The following is a 24,760-nucleotide window of genomic DNA, read 5'->3' as shown; positions in this document are numbered from 1 at the left end:
TTTTTCATGTGTGAATAATTGCAAGAGATTTAAATTATGGGGTTTCCGTTAACTTACTTTGAAACAAATTCACTGAAGTATTTATGGTGGTGGTTTGTTTAATAAAAATGGCATTATTTGGAAATTTCAAGGAGCGTGTTATATTACATTCAACAGTTGAGCAGATGGTGCATGTAACATCAAATGTGGATAGATATAAACATAAAGCACTTCAGTTCTCAATGGATTTATTTTAAATTTAACATATTATAATTTTCTTTACCTTCTTCAAATTGTTTCATAAGTTTGGATTGTTTGATGTGGTGCAGGTATAAGCCTGAAATGTGAATCAAATGTCCATTTCAGGTAATAATTTTGCACAACAAATGTAGGAGCCAGGCACACAACAGCACTGAGCACTTCTTAATTGAATTTACTTATTGCTGTTATTAACTATTGGTGAAGGCAAATTTTATGTTGCTTTTTATTATTTGTATTCTGAATTAGATGAGTAAGTTCTATATTTTTCATATTTCTCAACACACTATCATCAAGACAGCACTTCACTGGATCCCCAGAAGGGCAGAGGAAGCATGGGAGACCAAAGACAACTTGGCACTCTACCATAGAGACAGAAATGAGGACTCTGAACCACACCTGGGCACAATAAAGAAGATGGCCAAGGACAGAGAGAGATGGAGGACCTTCATTGTTGCCCTAAACGCCAGCAATGTAACAGTCAGAAGTGTGCGTGTGTGTCACGAAACAGAAAACTATTCAGCTCATTGTCACTCAGCTGGCTTTTAGAGTGATCGTGATAATACTTGGCTATAAACTGACCTCTATCACATAGTCATTAACTCCACACATCTACCATTTACAGTAAACTACCATCTGGAACATTTTTGTGATGTTCGGGCAACTCTAGCACCTGGAAGAATCACACACCATCTCAGGGTCGTTCCCTGAGTTGCTCCCTCACAGCTCCAACCACCTGGGTTCAGTTATTGACCTCTGGTGCTACCTGTATGGAATTTGCACAATCTTTCACTGACTGTGGGTAGGTTGCTTGTTTCCTCCCACATCCCAAAGCCCTGCAGGTTAACCAGCTGTTATAAATAGTCCTCAGTATGCAGAAGAGTGGTCGAGTGTGGGAGGAGATGGTGGAAACATGCAGAATAACATGAGATTGGTGTAAGTGCGTACTTGATGGTTGGTTCAGACTTGTTGAGCTAAAGGGCTTCCACACAGACAAAAGCAGAAGTCAATATCAAACCAGATCTTAGTGAGGCAACTACATTAATAGCTGCAAAACCATGCTGTTTAACCTTTATAGGTATTCAAAACTGAATTATTACATCTGAGGCAACCACCTTTGTGGCACAACTAGCTTATATTCAAAGTGCCATTATAGTATGCAAGAATTTCAAAAAAATGAATCTCAGGGTATTTATATGGTGACATTTACATACTTTGATAATAAATTTACTTTGAACATTGAACATCTGAATATAGGGAATTTATCAAACAACAGAATGTAGCAAACAGTATTTTTTTAAGAATCAAAAGATTCAAAGTTATTCATCACATGTACATGAAACATGAGTTTTTTTGCATAGGCCAACACAACCAAGAGCTGGGGGCAGCCTACAAGTGTCACCACATATTCTGGTGCCAACATAGCATGCTCACAATGCTTGCCTTTACCCCATCAATGTTTGATTAATAGAAAATGGTACGCAAAAATAATCTCAAGAATATCACTGTAGTGGTAGCAGAGGAAAATCAGTCTTAAGTCATACAGATATAAAAGCAAATTTTCTGATAGATTATATGATTATGAGGTGCATCAATAGGGGAGATGTTGAGAGGGGAAAGGTCTAAAGGAGATCAGCGGGGTACGCTTTTTCTTACACTGAGAGAGGTAGATGCCTGGAATAGGCTGCTGAGGGGAATAGTAGAAGGAGGTACAATAGTGGTTTAAGAGTTTGCTAGAGAGATACATGAATTGCAGGAAATGGGGAGATGTGGCAGCAAGCAGAACAGATTTAGTTTAATTTGACATTGCCTCTGGCACTGACATCATGGGCCGAATGGCCTGTTCCTGTGCTGTAGTGCTCCACGTTCTACATAACTGAAAGGAAGCGAGACAGACAGAGAAATTTAAGGACAAAATTCCAGAGCTTAGGCCCAGAACAGCTGAAGACACAGCCGCCAACAGTGGAACAATAAAAACCCAGGAATGCCGAGGAGGCTGGAATTGAAGGAGTGCGCAGATTGTGGTAACAACCGCAGTCTGTCAGATCACGTAGCATGCAACAATGAAATCTCTGAACCTGCCTGGCATGTACAGCAGGCACTCCCGGAATGATGCCCACAAGAATGTCTTACCTTGAGGAAACCAATAATGTTGTTATGTGATTTGGTGTCTCATGTTATATCTGCGCTCAGCTGCTGTGGTGTGAGTGATGTGAGGAGCCGGGGAGTAAAAAGTAGTCCTTTCCCCCAGGATCCACCCCTCAGCAGCTGAGGGTGTCCAAACTCCTGCAGGATAAAGTAATACTGGGAGCTTCCTGGCAACATGACATTCACAATGAGGGCATTTTCATGATTCACAGTCAATTCCATGGAGTGGAAGCCATAAAACAAACATCTCTCGTCATATGAAAGGACTGCCGCATTAAGGAGAGCTCAGATCAGCACACAAGTGTGGTCAAAGGCTCTCTGCACCTGTGGAGCACCAGCCATTCTAGCAAACCTTACTGAAATAGAAGTGTACTTCTCATCTCTCCATGAATACGGAGCCTGAGTGACCTCTTTGACACTGCGCTGAGCAGCATTTTGGGAAATGTGGCGGAGACCTGCTGCAGCTGCTAGGGAAGATCCTGTGACAATGAAATTCAATGTCACCATAACCTTGACCTCTATAGGATGCCACATAACTACAGAATACTTCACATCTACAATGGCAGATTTGAAAAACCTGAATTGGCAATGTTCAGAGGTCCAGGAAGGAGGTGGTGTGTGTGATGACTCTTTGGATGCAGACTCTTTACAGAAGGGCACATCCACCTCCTACCCTGAAGCTTTGGCTAGCCATAAGCACACAGATGCCTTCATAATAGAGCTGGCTGCAGCATCCAGTTGAGGCACCAATTGAATGACAAGCAATCAGCTAAATGCCAGCTAGAGCAGTCACTGCTGGTTTATCTGTGCTTTTTGTGGAGTTTGGAATGTGTCCGCGCAGTCTGCAGTTAGTTCTGGCATGGCCGATGCCGGCAGTTAAAATCGTGAGAGAAGTGACAAACTTCCACCAGGCACTCCTGGTTCGGTTGATGCTTGGTGCTCAGAAATGAGCAGTGCATGAAAATCAATGTCACTTGGTGTGCATCTGAAGCCGGGGAGCAGTCAGGCACACTGGTGCCGACCATGACTGAAAACACACAGCCCAATTTTGTGATTGCTGCAGTTTCATCTGGAAATAATTTATTCCAAGTGAAATCAAAATTGCATCACCTAGCACTGCTTTGTCAGTGCTATGCAATCCAAATTTAAATTTCTTCTTTTTTTTCCAACATAGCAACAGTTCCAAGCCAGTGTTAATACTCAACACAAGCTTCCTCACAACTTTGAACCAACTCATCAACAAATTCTTCCAAGTGCTTGCCAAGACTGGAAAATTTGATCTTTGATGAACCAGTTATTTTCTTTATAGAGATTGTGGATGAGAGAAGATTTACTGGGTGCATGAAATTCTAAAAACTGCAGATGGTATAAAAGGAATTTATTACCTAATATTGGTCCCTCACAGGACTTGGAGTTTGGAGGTGAACTGAGTAAATTAATTTCACCCGAGTGTGACTGGGAGAGACAGGATGGGAGAGTTGTGCTGGACTTCGCTGCTTGATCAATCATTTAGAGTCGAATCCTTCATCTGATTTAAAATGTATCTGTCAGCTCTACAGATGTGAGTCAAAAACTGGAGAGCAATTGTCATTGGTATGTTAATAATGAGCCAAATAAATACCTCTGACCCCCAGAACTGAATTGCCATTGTACTGCCAATTGCAGGGTGGTTTTGCAAGCAAATGCTAGCAGCTTCTCACATATACTCAGTGGCCACTTTACCTCCTGTACCTAATAAAGTTTCATCTGAGTGTAAGTTCGTGGTCATCTGCTGCCGTAGCCCATCCACCTCCAGGTATGAAAAGTTGCGCATTCAGAGATGCTCTTCTGCATACCACTGTTGTAATGCATGGTTATTTGAGTTACTATAGCGTTCTTATCTGCTGAACCAGTCTGGATATCCTCCTCTGGCTTCTCATTTTAAAAGTTTTTTTTTGCCCACAGACCTGCCGCTCACTGGATATTTACTTGGTTTTTGCACCATTCCCTGTAAACCTTAGAGACTGTTATGCATGAAGATCCCAGATCAGCAGTTTCTAAAATACTCAAAACACCCCATTTGGCGCCAACAATCATTCCGTTGTCAAAGTCACTTAGATCACATTTCTTCTCCATTCTGATGTTTGGTCCAAACAACAACTGAACATCTTGACCATGTCTGCATTCTTGTTTGCGTTGCATTGCTGCAGATGATTGGTTGATTAGATATTTCCAGCAGGTGTACAGGTGTACCTAACAAAGTGGCCACTGAATGTATATGCCAAGTAGGTTGTAGAATCCACAGGAGGTTCGGTGATGAAGCAAAATTACCCAGCACCAGGTACTGTACATCTGCTTAACCAATAAGCTCCATGCCTTAAAAATGGCCAAAACTAGCCACAACTCACCAACTCTAACCCATACATCTTTGAATATGGGAGGAAACCAGAGTATCAGAGGACACCAATATGGTCACGGGAATAACGTATAAACTCCTCACAGACATCAGTGGGATTCGATCCCTAATCTTACAGCTGGCACTGTAACAGACTGCGCTAACTACTCCACTACCTTGTCACCCACATTAATCCTATTTACCAGCATTGTGGTTCGTAGTCTTCTAGTCAGCAATCCTCAGACTGTGTTGGGCTTTGATGCAAATGACATATTTCTCTGCATCTTTCAATGTACTTGCAACAAATTAAGCTAATCTTTTAAATAAATCTTTACCTGAATGCTCAATCGTTCAATATTAAGAAAGAACTTGCCTCCACCACACTCTCAGGTAATGCCCTCCACGGTAATATATTCAATTATCTTAATTTTTAAAAAAAATAACTACAAATTCTTTAATTCTTTGATTATAATAGCTTTGGAGTATATTTTAATGTTTCTGAATGTCAAGTGCATGGTTTAGTTGTGTTTCGAAGTGTCCTGCTTGTGTAAGTAGTTTGTTACTCACAACACAGAAACAGGCCATTCAGCCCACAGTCTGTGCTGGCCATCAAACACCCATTTACTCTCATCCCATTTCATCCTCTCAATATTTCCATCAACTCCCCTCAAATTCTACACTCACCCACACACCAGGAGCAAATTACTGTGGCCAACTAACCTACCAACCTGCATGCCTTTGGGGTGTAGGAGGAAACTCACATCATCACAGGGAGAACATCCAAACCCCACACAGACCACACATGAAGTCAGGATCAAGCCCAGGTCTCTGTGAGGATTGCAAAAGAGAGAATGGCTGTGACCTGGGCCCTTGGATGACTGAAATGAAGCCTGGAAGGTGATGAAAGTGGAGAATAGGTGCTGATGACCATGCCCAGGACAAACGTGATGCAAGTATCTTACTATCCACACAAGGATTAGTACTCTTGACATGGAAATGGCATTAGACATGTACAGATGATTCACCCCAGTCACATTTCTGCAACCATGCAAAAGCACCCAGAAAACATTTATCATGTGTCATCCACACAGAAAAAAAAATTTTCAATCACTTGAAGACAAGTGATTTTGTTGACTACTTTGTTATTTCAGATGAGACTGAATGATACAATCAAAGGAGGAAGGTGTTACATCACATGCAAAGCAGGTACAAATTACATCATTTTAGTGCTTTTTTATTCAAGACACTTCCTTTAAGAAAGTCATTAAGATAAAATAACTTGCATAGATCACAGATTTTTTTAATTATTTGTTGTTTTTGGGATGCGGGCGATGCTAATAGAGCCAGCATTACTTTATTTCCATAATTTATAAAGATCAGTTCATAAAGATTAGCTTTATCTGTCACATCTGTCACACTGAAACATAAAAGTGAAATGTGTCATTTGCGCCAAATCAAATCAGCGAGGATTATGTTGGCAGTCTGCAGGTGTCGTAATGCTTCTGACATGAACATAGCATGCTCACAACTCACTAATCGAAACTTGTATGTCTTTGGAATGTGGCAGGAAACCAGAGCACCCAGAGGAAACCCACACAGACAGAACATATTAAATCCTTGCAGATATTGATGGGAATTGAACGTCCAATTGATTTTACTGCTGGCACTATAATAGAATTACACTAACCGTTATGTTACCATGCCAACCCCACAGTAAATGTCCTTGAAAAGGTGGTATTGAACAACCTTCTGAAAGCAATGCAGTTCTTCTGGTGTAAGGATTGCATTTCCAGGCCTGGATGTTATGCTATAAGGTACTTTCTCAAAAACTATCCTCATTCATGTAACGGGATTTAAAGCAACAACATGGAATGAGAGATGAGTGACATCTGCTGCACTTAGAAAGCACTGGCGTTGTTTACGTTATTGATGCAGAACATTCAAACCTGCACTGGTTGATATTCCACTGTTTCCTGTTTCAACACACAGTTACTGAGCACACGGTGAGGAAGGAATCAGTAAAATACGGTAGGACTCACAGGAGGGCCACGGGGTCCAATGATTGAGATGCCGGGATCTCCTGGAGCTCCCTGTGGTAGAATGGGAAAAGGCAATCAGACCATCAGAATCCATACAGAAATAGATTATATTTTATTGTGGCTCTCCTCTTGCCTGTGACCAAGATCTTCTAGAAACAAAATTACAAGAAATATTCTAAATAAAGTGAGCACCCATCCTAACCAAGAAATGGATTGTTCAAAAGTTCAAAGTAGTGAACCCTATTCACAACTGAAGCATCCAGGGTGTGTATTTCATATCATAGTCACAATAACAGTCTTTTATCCTGATTGAATGTTGGTACATTTTACAGAAAATGGGTAAATGTGAAATAATTTTTGAGTAAAATGCAAACAGAGATGCATTTTCTTTTGTAACCTAACCAAAGTCTTTACATTCCACTTTTTTATTTGCTATTCAATGGTTATGTAGCATATCCTATAGAATCCCCCCTAAGGAAACAGTGCGCTAAAAGCTTTTGCTGGGCAGGCTGCAATATTGTATGATTGGTCCTGAATATAAAGAACAGTTTGTTACAGCAAGATGATCTTCCTCCTTCTCATATTGCTTTTTCAGTACCTTTGTATGACAACTCCTAGAATCTCCTGGCAAGAGTGGAATGAGTAACCTGCTTGTGGCAGCTCCTTGGAAGAGCTCAGAGTGATCAGGAGCCAGACCACCACCAATGACTCTTCTTACCTAGGCCGACAACACTGATATTCTGAGCTAGTAGCATGCACCCAAAACCCAGGCAGTTTATTAGGCTTTCCTGTCCTACAAACACCAGGGTATAATGCACTTCTATCACTTCTTATATAACTGAAGCTACATAACTTAACACAGGCCAGAAGTTAGAACCGGCTTCATATATGTGTAATACTATTAAGTACATCCTTATTTTAATTGCTGAGTGATAATGGAAGCTAACATTTATACTGTGTCTAAATCCTAAATAAAATCGCCTCATGATCCTACTGAGTTCCTCCTGCATTTTATGCATGCTCCTAAAAACAATACATATTACTCAGGCTGTAGTGGCACGAAGGTGCATTAAGGTGATAAACATACTCTGTTTGAAATGTAGAGGAACTACAGAATTCAAAAAGCAAAATAACTATTTTACTCAACTGTATAGTATTTGCACTTATGCCCCTCACTGCCATTTATGTGGCCAAGCACTTCATCTGTATCTGGTAGTAAGTTGTGTAAAGTGTAACATCTAATAGTGCTTTGTGAATATTTTATGTTAAAGAGTGTTCCATGTGTTAAAAATTATGTTCATTTCAACTTATTGACAAAGAATGTGACAGGAATACACTGGAAAAGCTTTAGGCCGAGTGCACTGACTGATGACTGGCAGCTCCATTGAGGCTGTCAGTCACCGGGGCTTGGCACATCTTGGAATTCTGCATCTGCTCAGCCAAAGCAGGAAATCTGAAGCGAGAATGTGACAGATCTGAACTCTTGCTCTGCTGCTGGATACACCATTACCAACGCAATGAGGCACTGATATGCAGAAGAGAAGGGATTTGGCAACCCATCCGTCCTCGATATTAAACCAAGGAGGGCAGGTTTACAAATAGCTCATGTCACCATCTGTGTGGAGAAGTACTAGTGATGTTATGTGAGTGAATTTTTCTTTATTTTAATACTTAATTTTATTAGCTTTGTAAAGTGATTTAATGAAATACATTTTAAAAAGTTTGTTGTTTAGCTATTTGATTCTATTTTTGAACATTTTTTTTTAAATCTCTGAGAAATCTGGAAGTATTTTAAAAGCCCTTGGAAGTAATGAAAATGTACTCTGTCATTCAGGTCTGAGATCTACTCAACACTTAGAATGTTCTTGGAAGCTATGGACAGGAGGTCAACCTGCTTCATCACCACATGGAGAAAGCAAATGGACATAGGCACTAATACAAGTAACCACAGACCCTGGGCCATGGGGCCAGATCCAGTCCCATATATTACCACGTCCAGAAGACACGTTGTTTTTAGAGGAGAATCAAAGACGTGCACTTAAAATTCACCAGAGTATCAATGCAAGAACAGCCTTACCTTACATCATCACTTTGATGTGTAGTTTAGAGATTAGGCTAAATGTGGCAATAGAAAGACGTAACAGTGCATGGTGTTTAATGTGTTTTAGCCAACCTGAACTTGACTACATTTTGCTGGAGAACAGCCCATTACATTTTTTTCAAGCTTCAATGCTAGTAGTGCACAATAGTTTACTTAAGTAGTAAGTAACTGATCCACAGTTGTGGCTATTTAACCAATGTTATTAGGAATGATGGCAGACAGTTCTGTTCACAACGACTGTGCTTCCTTGTTAGTACTGTCACTTGGACTCTAAGTAGATATTGGAGCCATTGTAAGTTGCTAAGCCTGTGCAAAATGCCTGGAGTACTCGATCAATTACAGTTTGAAAAGGACTGGTTTTTGGTCACTTAATACTGAGACTCAGATTATAGGAGCCTGCAGTTGCTAATTTCAGATCTATACTCCATATCTATATCAACATTAGATCAAAGTGAAGAACAGATGCAATTTTTGAGTCTTTGCTTTAGAACTCAAATTCTACCTTAAAGGCTGCTTGAGTAAACAGCAAAACAACTATTTGTGAGATTTAGTTTTATAGTATTTAGAATTCTTAACATTCCAAAGCATATTTAAATAACATGTACAGTTCTGTCAGGTTGTAGGTTACTCAAAGAACAATCTATATTCCACATAGTTGTAGTTCATCACGATTCATTCTTCATGACAACAAACCAGATACAATGCCCCAGATTTCAGGTTTAAGGGCCATACATATAGTCAATCAGACTCAGGGTTGTACACACTATTTACAGAGAGTAGATTAGAATTTTTTCATTTTAAATTAATTGCAGAAAATTAATAAATGTCATTTAAACAGATTCTGATGACTTGATGAGAAAGGAGAAATGCATTCCAATAGCCTTAACAGGCTCTATACTTCAAATACCTTTTTTTTAAAAAAACCTATCGAGAACCTTAGTTTTCTTTAAATGAGCTTTAATGTGTTGGTACATTAGGAATGGCTTATTTGATCACTTTAAAATATTCTGTACACCTTATTTGCAAGATATTTAAAATAAGCGATGTTTGATTTGACCAGAAATAATCTATGTCAACCAATAATGGGAAAACGCAACAAGGCAAGGGAACGTGAACTGAATGGACGGATATCAAGTGGTGTGAAGGAACCGGGATACAGCATCATGTTATGGACATCTATAACAGTACTGCACATCCCTGCAGGTTAATAGGGTGGTTGGAAAGGCAGATGGGATGTGTTTTTTTTTTCTAACTAAGCCACAGGGTACAAGAGCAGCGAGTTTGTGATAAAACTACATACAGTGTGAGCTTTAGTACTTCGTACAGTTCTGATAACCACATTTCAGGAACAATGTGCTTGCGCTGGAGAGGACAGACAGAACATTCCTGAAGATATTATCAGGACTGGAAAATATAAGCTATGAAGAAAGACTTGAAAAGGGGAGGTTGTGGGAGATACGTAATTGAGGTGTAAAATTTATGAGGAACGCAAGTAGGATAAGTGGACAGGACTTGCTTACTTTAATAGAGGGGTCAATAATCAAGAAGCATTGATATAAATTATTATTCGAAGAACCAGAGGCTGTTGAGGAAGCCCTTTCACCTGACAGTGATGGGCCTCTGTTACCAAGGGTGGTCAAGGCAGAAAGCCTCACAGTTAAGCAGTACACAGATGTGTACTTGAAAAGCCATAACACAGACCTTCTGCTGGGTGGAATTAGTTTGGGATTGTGTTCAGCACACTTGAACAGGCTGACTGGCCTCCTCCTGTATTATAGAATGCTTATCATTCTATGAATTAAATACAAAGTACCATTTTCAGTTTTGGATACAAATCCTAGAAAAAAATCTGCTGTAGTTTCGTCATGACTGTGGATTTCAGGAGATGGAAACAAGAGGTCCATGGGCCAGTCCTCCTTGGAGGATAAGGAATGAAGAGGATCAGTAACTTTAAATTCTACGGTGTTTTCATTTCAGAGGACCTGTCTTGGTCCCAACGTGAAAGTGCAATTGCGAAGAAAGCATAGCAGTGCCTCCACTTCCACAACCAATGGACTCACTTTCAAGGACACTTTATCTCATGTTCTCATTATTTATTGCTATTTATTTATATTTTCATTTGCACAGTCTTCTGCACTTTGGTTGAATGCCCTAGTAGGGTGGTCTTTCATTGATTCTGTTATAGTTACTATTCTATAGAATTGTTGAGTATGCCTACAAGAAAATGAATCTCAGGGTTGTATACAGTGCCATATATATGCTAATAAAATTTACTTTGAACTTGCTTATGGCTGCTTTATTTTAAACAAGAGGTATTTCAAACCCACTACTGAGATTTTAGGAGAAAACTGTCAGAATGCGTAATGTCTTCAAGCATCGCCAGCCTGTGATAAGAGTAACTGTGATAAGCATATTACCAAGACTCAGTGCTTTCGCCAAGCTAAACAGAAGAAAAGACTGGCCAATAACAATTGTGGTTATATTAACAATTATGCAAAGCATCAACAATTTGGGCCGGGACCCTTCATCAGGACTGGAAAGTGTGGCTACTTCCTCCTTCCTTTCCAGTCCTGATGAAGGGTCTCAGCCTTAAACATTGACTGTTTATTCACTTCCATAGACTGACCTGCTGAGTTCCTCCAGCACTTTTTGTGTTGCTCTGGATTTCCAGCAGCTGCAAAATCTCTTCTGCTTAGCATGTATATTTTTACTGTTTCCTTACTCTTTTGATACAAAATAGCTAGCCCTAAACCCATGATTAAAGCTTGAATTGACAGTGATAGTTATGAGTTGGTGTGGCAAGTTTGCTAAACGCAGCAAGTTCAGTAACATTCTCTGATTTGTGGAAAGAGCTATTTGAAAGATCAACTTTTCAATAAGTTGTGCATAAAACCATAGGACCAAGTCAGTTCTGGGCAATAACTTCAGAGTGGAAGCCCCAAAAAGAGACACCCTCCTGGAATTGTACTTCCCTGTAGAGACAACCTCTTGCAGTTTTTCTGAAAGAATATGAATTTCTCTAGAGTACTTGCTCAGATTTGAATGACCTATATGATTACACTAAGATGCAGAGAGAAATGCACTCAAAATGCTTGAGGAAAATGCTTCAGGTTTGATGAAGAGTCTCGCCCTGAAATGTCAACTGTTTACTCTGTTCCATAGAGGCTACCTGGCCTGCTGAGACCCTCAAGCATTTTGTGTGTATTGTTTTGGATTTCCAGCATCTACAGATTTTCTCATGCTTGTGGCAGAAAGAAATAAATCAGAGAGGATAATTTAAGCTGGTTTTGAAGCCAGAGCAGCTAACTTCAAACTCTTGGCACAAACCTTTCACTGGATTAACCGTGACATACTGGGCTATTTCTGAGAAATCTTCACTTAGTTCTTCCTGGGGCCAGGTAGATTGCCTTATCGAGAACATACTTCAGCTAGATTGGAATTAATGGAAGCTGATGGACCAGATTTAAATTGATGACACAGAATGGGATGATTGCCAAGCTAAGGGCTGGAATGCAGGAATAAAATGCAAAACACATTCTTTGAAAAGAACAAAAATGAAACCAATGGCATGTAATGAAGAATTTGTTCTACTTTCTTCCACCCACTACATCTACAGTTACTGGACCAACTCAAGCACTGCTGACGATACTGGGAACCTTACGGACAGAAGACACCATTTGGAAGTGTAGAGTCTGATTTCTAACTGGCTATCAAATTGCCATCAAATGAGATTGTCAGATCAAAAACATCAAATTTTCCTCTTTAAAAGTACTAGTTTTTAATTTTTGGCTTAAGCTTGCTCCATCAGTTTGTTGCTGCATTTCACACTTTCATTTTCCATCACACGGTTCTTTAAAAAGTCTAACTTTAGATATAATAGTAAGTGCTGATGATGGAAGAATGAGTGGGGTAATTAAAACAACAATATTTTCTTTGGTTCCTTGACTGTGCGCTACATTTTCTGAGATTGATTTTACAACCATGTTGTTCACCTCTCCTTCAAGAAAATGGCTCGATCAAGCTGAATCCATTGCTATATAGTAATGAGATTGGTTTGCCAAAAGAAGGGAAGGTTACCTCAGGTCAATCTTTCATCTTGTGAGATCATTCCAATGCATCAACAACTTTGCTTCTCAAGCCATCCATTTTACACTCTACTTTCTAACTCTCCTCCTTCCCACCAGAACCCTGGCCAATGTGAAAGGAGATTTCACTATTTTAATTGATAGTGTGAAGTTATGAGTGTGACAGAGGTTTCATCTTTTGACATTCAAAGTTCTTCTGAGTGCAACATGAATGGATGCAAGAGGCTGGAAATTTCTTTGCAATCCAAGGAATGAATGAATAGAAAGGGGTTAAATTCATATTACTGTTCAGGTGGTATCTAACCCCAGGAATATAATCATACATAATGGTGCCCAGTACTCAAGGAACAGTCATAGTGTCTACCTTAAATGGTTGTCCCTCATAATCCTATTCCAGCAAGAGAGTCACAGAAGGGAAACAGACCCACTATCCATATACTGTAACTTAATCCTATACAATGGAGTGTACAGGGAGGGGTAGCACCTCTGATGAAGGGGGTTGTTGTGTCCGTTCTAGGGCAGCTCACTCATTTTGGGCCAAGCTGGAAACACAGTCCTCACCACTGGCTCCAAGTAATTGTTTGCATGAGACAGCGGCCACACCCGGGTACGCCATTCCAACAGATGGGCTAAACCAGGTGAGGGTCGTGGCAATTTCATGCTCTGCTCAGATAGGGATAGGGGCATACCCGTCCTAGCAGATGAAGTCAATTAGGAAGGTGGTTCTGCAACACTTATCGGAGAGCAAAGGGCATGGCCAGGCACAGAAGAAGTCATGGTCATCCACTGCAACCAAGGAAGACCTCAGTTGTGATGCATGTTTGTATCACTGGACCCGAACTTCTGAGGTTGAGAGAGTGGAATACCTCTCCAGCACAGGTTTCCTGTCATCATCGGACACGACGGGCAACTACCATACAATTCCATTGTTATCTTCCTCATGTTTCCTATGGTGAATTTACCTACCAACCAGCACCTTTATGGCTTGTGGGTTTGGCTTTGGAAACCAGAGCATCCAAATGACCATAAGATATGGAAGCAGAACTAGGCCATTTGACCCATAGAATCTGCTCTTCCACTTGATCAAGGCAAATTTATTTCCCCTCTAAACCCTATTTTCCTGCCTTTTCCCCATAACTTTTGATATCCTTACATATCAACAAACCTATCAACCTCTACTTTATACATACACATAATGACTTGGCCTTCACAGCTGTTGGTAGCAATGGATTCCACAGATTCAAAACCCTTCGGTTAAAGAAACTCCTCTTCATCTCAGTTCTAAATGCACATCTTTGTATTGTGAGGCTGTGTCCTCTGGTCCAAGACTCTCCCACTACTGGAAACATCCTTTCCATGTCTACACTATCTAGGCCTTTGGCAGGTTTCAACGAAATCCTCTCTCACTCTTCTAAAACAGAGTGACTACAAGCCCTAAATGCTCCTGTGTTAACCTTTCAACTCCCAGAACCACTTTCGTAGACTTTCTCCAACGCCAGCACATCTTTTCTTGGACATAGGGCCCATAAATGCTCATAATACTCCAAATGTGTTCTGGCTAAGGCTCTATAAATCCTCTGCATCACATTCTTGCTTTTATATTCTAGCTCCCTGAAAATGAGGACCAACATTCTCTTTAACTTCCTTACTACTAACTCAACCTGCAAATTAATCTTTAGAGTATCCTGTACTAGAACTCCTAAGTCCCTCTGCACCTCCAATTTCTGAAATCGATCCCTGTTTAGAAAATTGTCACTGCCTTTATCCTTTCTACCAAAGTGGACACCATACATTTTCTTACACTGTATTCCATCTGTCACAGCTTTACCCATTCTCCTAATCTGTCCAAGTTCTTCTGAAGTTTCCCTGCTTCCTCAACAGTGCACGCCCCTCCACCTATTTTTGTATCATCTGCAAACTTGGCCACAAAACCATCAATTCCATCATTTAGGTTTTTAAAATATAATGTGAAGGCAGTGGACTCAACACTGACCCCTGCGGAATGTCACTAGTCACAGGCAGCCAACCAGAAAAGCCCCCCTTTATTCTCACTCTTTGTTATCTGCTAGTCAACCAATCTTCTGTACATGCTGGTGTCAAAAATCCAAGTAAACAACATCCACTGATTCTCCTTTGTCTGTCCTGTCTGTTATTTGCTCAAAGAATTCCCATAGATGGCAGGCAAATGTTCCCTTAAGGAAGCCATGTTGATTTTATCATATACCTCTGAGTACCCCAAAATCTCATTCTTAATAATGGGCTCCAATATCTTGCCAACCACTGAAGTCAGGCTAACTGGTCTCTAATTTCCTGTCTGTTGCCTTTCTCCCTTAAAGAACGGAATGACATTTGTAATTTTCCAGTCCACTGGAACCATTCTAGACTCTTGTGATTCTTGAAAACTCACGACTGATGCCTCCACAATCCTTTCAGCTTTCTTTTTAGAACTCTGGAGTCTATCTGGTCCAGAGATTTCAGCTTCCCAAGCACCTTCTCCTTAGTAATTGTGACGACAGTCACTTCTGATCCCTGACACTCTTGAATTTGTCATATACTGCTAGTGCCTTCCATAGTGAAGGCTGATGCAAAATACATATTCAGTTCATCCACCATTTCTTGACTCCCCATTACTACCTCTCCAACATTCCATGTCCACTCTTATCTCTGTTTTACTCATTGTATTTACGGAAACACTTTTGGTATTGTATTTTATATTATTGTCAAGCTTATCTTCATATTTCATCTTTTCTTTCCTAAATGTTTTTTTTCTGTTGGTTTTTAAAAGCTTCCCACTCATTTTTGCTATACTGCATGTCCTCTCTTTTGTTTTTATGCTGTTATTGACTTCCTTTGATAGCTATGGTTGCCTCTCTTCCTCCCTTTAGAATTACTCCCATGTTGCTGTACCATCAACCCTACTTGTGACCCCTTCTTTGGCCAGCTCCTCTCATGCCTCTGTAGTACCCTGTAGTCCACTCCCATCCCGATACATCCAATTTTAGCTTTTCCCTCTCAAACTGCAGGGTGAATTCTATTTTATGATCACTGCCTCCCTAAATTCCTTTACTTTTAAGCCCTGTAATCTAATCTGGTTCTTGTGGAACACAGGTCACTAGCTGTGAGGCAACACTATTTGCCGCACCACACTGCCCACCTTTATTTGAAGTACTCTAGGAAGAGCTCTGAAGGACATCACTCCTGTGTTTTTAATAGTGGGTTGCCTATTTGTCTTGGGGAGGCCACTCTCATTGCTACATCTTCTTATGGCCCCACTATCAAAAAAAGTACAATATGAAGCAAGGGGACCATCTGAAGAGATCTGTTTTCAATGTATGTTAAATTCAAGGGGACTGGTAAGCTAGTGTTACCATGCATTTATTGGGGGAAAAAAAATCATGGACTTCAGACAATATTCTTGAGAGTAACACACACAAAGTGCTGGAGGAACTCAGCAAGTCTGGCAGCATCCATGGAGGAGAATGAACAGTTGGTGTTTCTGGCCAAGACTCTTCATGAAGGATCTTAGTCTGAAATGTTGACTTTTATTCCCCTCTATCGATGCTGCCTGACTTGCTGAGCTCCTCCAGCTACATGTGTGCTACATGGATTTCCAGCATCTGCAGAATCTCTTGTATTGTGGACAATATTTCACATTGCAGCCTGTAGGGTGTTAAAGTAACATCTCCTTCGGTTGGAGAAGCAGCTTTATTTTGGAAATGTTGCATAATTATTTGGCTTTGTAAAGAAATGAATAACCATTGAAGGGAAAGTAGTACATGGAAGAAAAATGAAAGCCCCGTAATCAGGGGAAAAGGTTTGGCAAGTTTTCTTTTCAATTGGAAATTATATCTGCAGCCAAAGGCGACAGGCAGACAAGATGAAACAATTGGTGAAAAATTAAATGAACAAGGTTCACTGCCCCTTTCAAGGGCATGATGCCTGTCAGGATGCAGTGACTGATCAGATCTTCTTAAAGACAGTGATAAAATAAAATTATTTTCATCGGGGCATATGCCGAGGGGAATTCACTGGAAATGAATATGTAACACAATAGTGATAAGAACACAATATTTCAGAACACTAGAAAAATAAAAAGGTGATAATGTGAGCTGAAAAGTCCTGCCTTAATGGAGCAATCAGAACAGAAATGGAACCACTCTGAGCATAACTTTGGTGGGAGGTCTTCAGTGGAAAATCCTGTTTCATGGTGCTCAATGCCAGAGGCTGAGTTATACTTACCCACTGAGCCATGCACAGAGGCCACAAAATTATATGTCTAAAACAAAAATTGATTTCCTTTCGGGTTTGGGTTTAAGGATGGCAAAATTCCAGTAAGGTTCCAATCATTACCTAATAAAATGATGATTACACAGAATTATTGCTCGAGGGACAACTGATTAGGTTCGTTACTAACTCAGATCTAGATTCTCAATTATTTTCACTTATTTTTATTTCCACTACATTTAAAAAAAACTTGCTGCTGGAATATTTAGATTAAACTGAATCAAGTGTCTGTTCTACCAATAGATAGCAACTCTAACAAGGAAGTACTTTAAAGCACTATTAACGTACTACTAAAAACACAAATAGGACAGGCTTCCCTTTCCTTGCATGACTCACCTCTTCACCAGGTTCCCCCTTTAGACCCTGCGCAGTCACAGCAAACACAGCATGCAGAGGTAAAGGAGAGACACAAATAGAGGATTAGTCTGAGACCATAAATGTACTTATCAGCATCTTTCTAAAGCAATCTTTCTCAAGATGTCAGCAGCCAAAGTCCACATCTCTGCATCAGTCTGTACTCAAGCAACAAACAAGCAGCACTGCAAGAGGTTGCACCCTCAATAATCTTCGGTACTGAAAAGAGTGAAACTCGTTGCCTTTAGCAATGGGGAAATATCACAACAGAGTAACTTGGGAGAAAAAAATCCAGCAGTTATGAAAAGAAAATATTCTGGGGAAACTAGGCGAGAGATTTAGAACCCCAATCCCCAGATTCCCAGTGAATCTTTTGGTAATTACCTGCACAGTGTCACTGATGAGGAACAAGGAGCAGGGCCACTCTGGTTCCAATCATAGACAGGATTGGACCTTTTATGGTTGAATTAGGAGAGAGATTCTAATGCCCTTCCCTTGGACATATCGGTGGCACGGAGAGGGGAGACTTGCAGCATGGCAACTACCGGTCTTCCATACAACCTTGCCGAGGCCTGCGCCCTGGAAACCTTCCAAGGTGCAAATCCATGGTCTCATGAGATTAACGGATGCCAATAAGGAGAGAGGAAGCTAGCCAAGTGTCGATCAGCTGAATGACAATTGAATCCATTTAGACCAAGGATTCCCAACTGCTTTTATGCCATGGGCCCCCTACCATTAACCAAGGGGGCCATGGACCCCAGATTACCAATCCCCGATTTAGTTGGTATCCACAGAATGCAACAAGGGATGGACCTACTGCTGGCTGACACTGATCAAAGTGTAATGTACAGGGTATGGCTATGGCTTGCTTTGCTTTCTACTCAACAGAATAATCAGATATACTATAGGCTATCTTTTAAAGTAGTAAATATTATCTTTACAAAGTGGAGAATGTCCCACACAATTGCCCAGATTGTGGCAGATTTCAGAGACCCTTCCCATTTATTTTGTGCAAAGGTAAAAGTATCAAGCACACAGAAAGTGAGAAGAATTAATGCCTTGCTTTTCCAAAGACCCTACCTGTGGCAGGATGGGAGAAAGACAAATAGAAACTACATCTCTTTTCAGCCCAGTTTAAAATTATGATCAGAACCAGCTGGCAAGTATTCTCCATTGTCAATGGAAAGGATTACAAACCATCAATTCAATTTAATATTACACATTGGGACAGAAACAATAATAAATTTAAGGCAACAAATTTACTGCAGGTCTGTAGGCCAAACTTGGGAGTCTGATGAGTGATTTGCATTGAAATGGCTCAAACTTCTTGATATGTAATGAATTATTTTGGAGTCCATGTTACTTGGGAGGCACAGTAGCCATCCTGCTACATACACAAGGTGCAACCTACAGAAAGTGGCAGGATGAATGACCAAGTCATGTTTATTTTAGTTGTATGGATTGAAGAACTGAACGATCTTCAATCCTACTTCTTTCAAATTTAAATCTTCAATATTATTCAGAGTAAATATATTGAAATTTGCTTCAGTATCTCAACTGAACAAAGGTGTTTCTGACAGTGATGCAGCCCTTGGTACTGCAGGATGATGCTGGTCTGGATTAAGCTGCAAGTTCGGAGGTGGAGTAAGAGCAGGGCCTCTTGCATCAGAGGCAACAGTGCTACCAATTAAAGCGAGGTATCACCACTAAATGCAGTAACCAGATGTGACAGGTTTGGTCAAACAAATACACCGTAGTCAGATCCTGAATTCTTGGTTTAGGTTACAACAATTTTTCTTGATTATTCAGGGTGCAAACTCAACATGCGCAAGGCAAGGTTGTGAACGTTTATCTTTCCAATCATTTTAAGCCTTTTTAAAAAAACCTTTTTTTGTGTGTAGAAATATTCAGGTTCAATGAGGATGTGATTACCTCAAAATAAAATCTCAAAACATTGTCGGCATAATGAACTTGCAGATCTGGTGTGGAATCTAACAAATGATACTGATCACTTTTTTTTAAATTATAGGAGTCATTAATGCTTGAAATAGTTTTCTAGAATGATTAGCGAAATCTATGAGGAAACAAACATCTCCGTCTTACTTTCATTTGTTTTTGCTGGATGGTCTGGTCTCCTCTCACGTCTCTGCAATCTGATGGTTGGTGTCCTGACTGGCTACTGAGAATTGCTCATAGTTTATTTGAGTGGGAGCAGAATTAGGATGAGAGAGAGATCAGGCTGCACAGATGCCTGTGCGGGAATGGAACTGATGAGGTTGTTGTAAGAGCCAGCACAGACTCAATGGGATATGGGACCAGGAGAAGTATGAAAATGATGAAAAGAAACACCTTGCCATTGTGTCACCTGCTCGAAGATCTCTTTGTGGATCGATGCAAAGTTCTATCTGATAGTGTTTCTGTGAAGTACCTTGGGACACTTAATTAAAACTTGTGTTAAAAGCTGTTGAAACAGAGTTGGGAGATTTTTGCAACCTCTTTCAGATTGGATAGTCTAAAATGGATCAGATCTCTTCATCCATTCTTAATGATCTTGGGTGTTATGACATCTTTTCATCCTCAGTATAGCAACTCTTCACTCCACTCACCTCCAATTATTTTCTAAGTCTACTGAACTCTAATAAATTCTGAAAGCTATTGGCCACCACTATTGTTTTCTATGCTTCACAATGCAAGAATCAGATCAAAAAACCAGGACTGAAATTTATTAATATAGATAATTGTGAACCCTCTTTTGTATATTTTAACCACATTAAAGGTGCTCCAAGTTGTTGCAGTGGACGTGTGAAGATCCTAAACCTTACCTTTGTGAAATCTTCTATATACTCAAAATCGCTCACAACTTTGCACTTACATGACAATAGCAATAAACACACAGCCAAAAAAAATAATCCAACATAAATCAAACTTTATTGTAGACATGCTCTGAAAAGCACATTTATCACATTGTAAATTGGAGAACCTAAGAAAATCAGCTTCATCTATTTGGACAATTCCAGATTCACATGGAGAACTGAGCATTTTATTGGGCTCTATCAAGTTTAAAAGCTGAAACATTTCTGTAGTTTCCAGTTCAGTATATGAGAAAAGAGTTTAAGCTACAAGAGAAACAGGTCATGGAAATAAGTGACAGATAATCTTTTTTCTCTGTTCCTTTTTTTTTCTTTATCAATCTTTCCATTAATTTAAAAAAAAAGTACATATATACAATCTACTGGAGGAACTCAGTGTCGAGCAGCATCTTCGGGGTGGGAAGTGGTGGATAGTGATCGTCAACATTTCTGTTGAAAACTCTGAATCTATGTCGGGATTTGAGCTGAAATGTCAACAATTCTTTTCCCTCCACAGATGCTGCTCAATCTGCTTAGTGTCCCCAGCAGATTGTATGTTGCTTCAGATTCTGGCACTTGCAGTCTCATGGTCTCATGAAAGTGAGATTGGTAGAAGACCTACTTATCTCCCATGTACCTCAGTACTCAGAGTTACACATTTATACATGCCAAGGAGACCCAAGCAACATAACTAAACCCAATTATCTACCCCACACACTAAGTATAAACGGTTATAAAACCTACTTGAATGGTAACAAAAAATGGATGTTACATGTAATTTAGCTCTTTAACAACTCCTGAATGAACTGCCCAGCATTTGTACTGGGGCAACTGGTGTTATACAATTCCACCTGCACAGATTGGTTTACTTTTCAAAGCATCTGAATGCCAATATTTTTACAATTCTTTCACAGGATAGCAAAGTTACTGCCAATGTCAATCCTAAAAGTTTAACATTTTAAGTAAATTTGTCCTCAAAACTTCCCACTTCAGGTTACAGATTTGCTTTAGGAAGACTGGAAGGGCAACTTATTCTTGATCCGGCGGCTCAATTTTTTCTCTAATGCACGTTAACAGGGCAATATTAGCAGCAAGGCAATATGAACAATGTCTCACTTGTTTAGACCGTCCGAGATAGGGTCCTGTCACCAAAAACTGAGCATAGTTTGGGCTTACTTAATCAGAAAAACAAAGCAGAGTAAGTGCTGCTAATTACAGGAAGCTCTGCTGTGAGCACTTCCTTATGCTGAGAAAGTGACCCAAAACAAGAAAGACTTAGGAGCCTTTCAAAGTCATCTTTCTTAAAAAAAATGTGCAATTAGCACAAGGTTTTTTTCGGTCCATTGCAATGATGCCTGAAACAATGTACCTCCACACACAGGAATTTAGCGGTGGCAGCCTAACCTTAGAAACTTGGTCAATTCTCCACGGAATTTCCCCATTAAAGGGTTGGAGAAATAACAATCAGTAATAACAGTTAACAACCCTTCAGCCCACACACAGTTGGAATTGGGGTCCTTTTGAAATAATGAGGATTTCAAATGAGTTTAGTTATTTCTGCAAAGACCAACACTGTGTGATAAATGTGCTTTATGCACGTTTACTTATATTTAAAGAAATATTGAAGTCCAGACCAGCAGCATGGCAATCAGGTTAGCCCACAGCATTTCCACATCCGTGAGTCAAAGCTTTAAAGAGGCTGTTCAGTATTAGGAAGGTATCAACAACGTAACAAGCAGAGACTCTATTGTTTACTACATTAACATTATCATATCAGATCAAAGTTATAAGAGAAGCAAAATAGATTTGTACTTGTATACGAGTTATAGATTAATACAAATCTTTTTATATTTTTTTTAAATTTACAATATTCTAAAGCTAGGCTTATATAGTAACATTTGGGAAAGTCAGTCAATACTTGCAAACACTAATCTGTAAATACAGGTAAACAAAGCTCATATGATTGCATATTTGCCTCTACATTGTCCTGAATTCTATTTAGCCGCTGATGTATTTAGATTGTTTTTGAATGGGGAGAAATGTTCACCAAACAGCCCATTTAACTAACCAATGCTTTAAAAGCCAAAGATTTCACTGCAGGAGATAGCATATTTTAAAATACATGACTATCAGAACTCCAACGCACCACAGCAAAACAACCTCGCAAACTTTGCGAAAGCCTGATTCAAAGACAAACTTTAACCTAAGGTCTTTGTTACATGTATCTTAAAAGTGTAGCAATTCACAGCAGTGGCAGAACCGCTCCATCAGTGAGATGGAGCCAAAGCAATGTGCAAAATGCTTTAAGAAAGGTGCAGTTAAGTGTGGCAATGTCAAATGAATGGTTTAAGGCTGCATTATCCTAGGGCTTGAAATTGAAAGAGAATTCAATGATCTGTACAATGTCACTTTAACAAAAGTCTTCTATCTCTATGAGCCAGATGTTGTTCTGACCTTTTAGAAATGTTTATGCAATAGCTCCCTTGGGAGAACAAGACCTCTTCCAAAAATGGTGCCTTTTTTTTTGGCTCCAAAAGTTATACACATACAAAAATCTGTACTAGTTAAAATATAAAATATTATAAGCCAATTCAGACACCCAAGAAAGGTGCAGGATGCAAAAGGGTGAGGCAAGGGGAAGGATATTGCAGCGTTAATTTTTTTTCTTTGACACTTCATTCAGACAGCTGAAATGATTGTTCATTGTGCTTTCAGTGCAAGATAAGCATCAGATCTATGTAACCACGCTGCTAAAATTAGATGCAATAAATAAACTTACCCTTCTCCCTGGTAGGCCCATGGATCCTTTGTTTCCCTAATAATCAATGTACAGTCAGAACTGTAAAGAAAGAGTTTTTTTTTGCAATTTCACCCAAAAAGCTGCTCAGCTGCACACGAGAACATCCAGCAAAGACGTGTGCCCCAAAATCACAGAGCAAGCGTTTCAGAATGTAATGCTCAATCAAAAAAGCATGAAGGCTTCCCATTAGATGCTACTATTCAGTGCTTTACACACCAAACTACCAGATTGCTAGGTCAAGAGTTAAACCTTTGGAAAAGAGCCCTTATCACAAGAGAAAGCTGGCAACATGATGACTGTATGCTAACACCACACCACCAAGTTAAAAAAAATTCTTCCATACATGTAGCCAGAGCCAAGATCATATATTGGAGGAGCAGTGTTTGCAAAACAGTTAATTAGCACGATGAGAATGATGTGGATTTTTAATATCTGGGATATCAATCCTTTCTGAAATGAAATTATTCATCCTAAATGAAGCTTTTTTTTCCACATTGTTAAGGAGAAAAAATAGAACACATGAATTATTATCAGGATTACGTGGGAGTGGACAGAAGTCAGCAAAAGGCAAGCTTTGGAACGTAGCATGGGGTAGACAAAGCCTGTTAAAACAAGGCAGACAAGTGCAAACACAGAGTTAGGATTAGACAAGGAGAGGGGTGCAGTTTAAGGCTAATTACCGGAAAGCCATCTCTTCCTGGAGCTCCCTGAAGTGATAAAAATCAGTAGAAAGGGAAAAAAATTAACATATTATATACATAGCCCAACAAGCCAAAGGGATAAAGCTGACTTTATTAATTTTAACTTTTAAAGATACAAAATTTATAAGTGCACTGGTGCAAAGGTTTTACAGCATCACAACAAATATACATTCTGCAAAGACCAAGGAAAGTTATGATGACATGGCAAAGATTTAGCAGAAATAAGTTAATATCTAAGGTCCAGTACACCAAACAGAAGCTTAGAGACAGACGCTGTTATTTTTGACCCAACCTTTTCTCTTAGGCACAACTAGCGTTTCATGTACTTACAGCTGGCCCTGTGAACAGAAGAAGAGTGAAAAAGCATATTATTCTCCTGTGGTGCTCAACATAGAATTAATACAAGATTCATCATTGGTTTAATTACTTAGCCTAGAGACAAAGCATTAAAAAATGCATTACATTTCAGATGGATGACACAATGTAAAGGGAAGAGTTCTTTATGTAGAATAAGAACAGACAAAATCCATTCACATGCATTTATTTTATACACTAAATGGACATAAAAAGAAATTTTAAACTCTTTTAAAGTTTTCGCATCCAACTCCTGTAAAAATCCAACTTATCAGGAAAATGGAACTAAGTACTTCTTGTTGAAATTCAGGCAGAAGAATGGGTTTCAGAGGGTGAATCAATCAGTTATGATGGAATGGCCAGCAGACTTGATGGACCAAATGGCTTACTTCTGCTCCTATGTCGTATGAAAATATATCTCAATAAAACGTCAT

At 39.6% G+C, this 24,760-nt stretch overlaps 2 protein-coding genes across 2 annotated transcripts in view; both read right to left on the bottom strand.

The window, feature by feature from the left end:
* col13a1 (collagen, type XIII, alpha 1) overlaps positions 1–24,307 on the bottom strand; it is a 123,712-nt gene extending 99,405 nt beyond the window's left edge. Inside the window, exons 1-5 of the mRNA XM_063070629.1 lie at positions 24,303–24,307; positions 23,952–23,978; positions 23,251–23,286; positions 17,605–17,631; positions 6,799–6,849 (exon numbers count right to left, since the gene is read on the bottom strand). Coding sequence (XP_062926699.1) covers positions 6,799–6,849; positions 17,605–17,631; positions 23,251–23,271 — 99 coding nt within the window. The 5' untranslated portion in view covers positions 23,272–23,286; positions 23,952–23,978; positions 24,303–24,307. The remainder of the gene's footprint in view (positions 1–6,798; positions 6,850–17,604; positions 17,632–23,250; positions 23,287–23,951; positions 23,979–24,302) is intronic.
* The window catches only part of LOC134358417 (collagen alpha-1(XXIII) chain-like), a 134,155-nt gene continuing 133,349 nt past the window's right edge, over positions 23,955–24,760 (bottom strand). Inside the window, exon 4 of the mRNA XM_063070630.1 lies at positions 23,955–24,310. Within this exon, the coding sequence (XP_062926700.1) occupies positions 24,291–24,310 (20 nt within the window). The 3' untranslated portion in view covers positions 23,955–24,290. The remainder of the gene's footprint in view (positions 24,311–24,760) is intronic.

Source organism: Mobula hypostoma, chromosome 18 (genome assembly GCF_963921235.1).
Source record: "Mobula hypostoma chromosome 18, sMobHyp1.1, whole genome shotgun sequence".
Lineage (NCBI taxonomy): Eukaryota > Metazoa > Chordata > Chondrichthyes > Myliobatiformes > Myliobatidae > Mobula > Mobula hypostoma.
The sequence above is the reverse complement of the archived record's forward strand: the minus strand, read 5'-3'. Positions and strand labels throughout refer to the sequence as shown.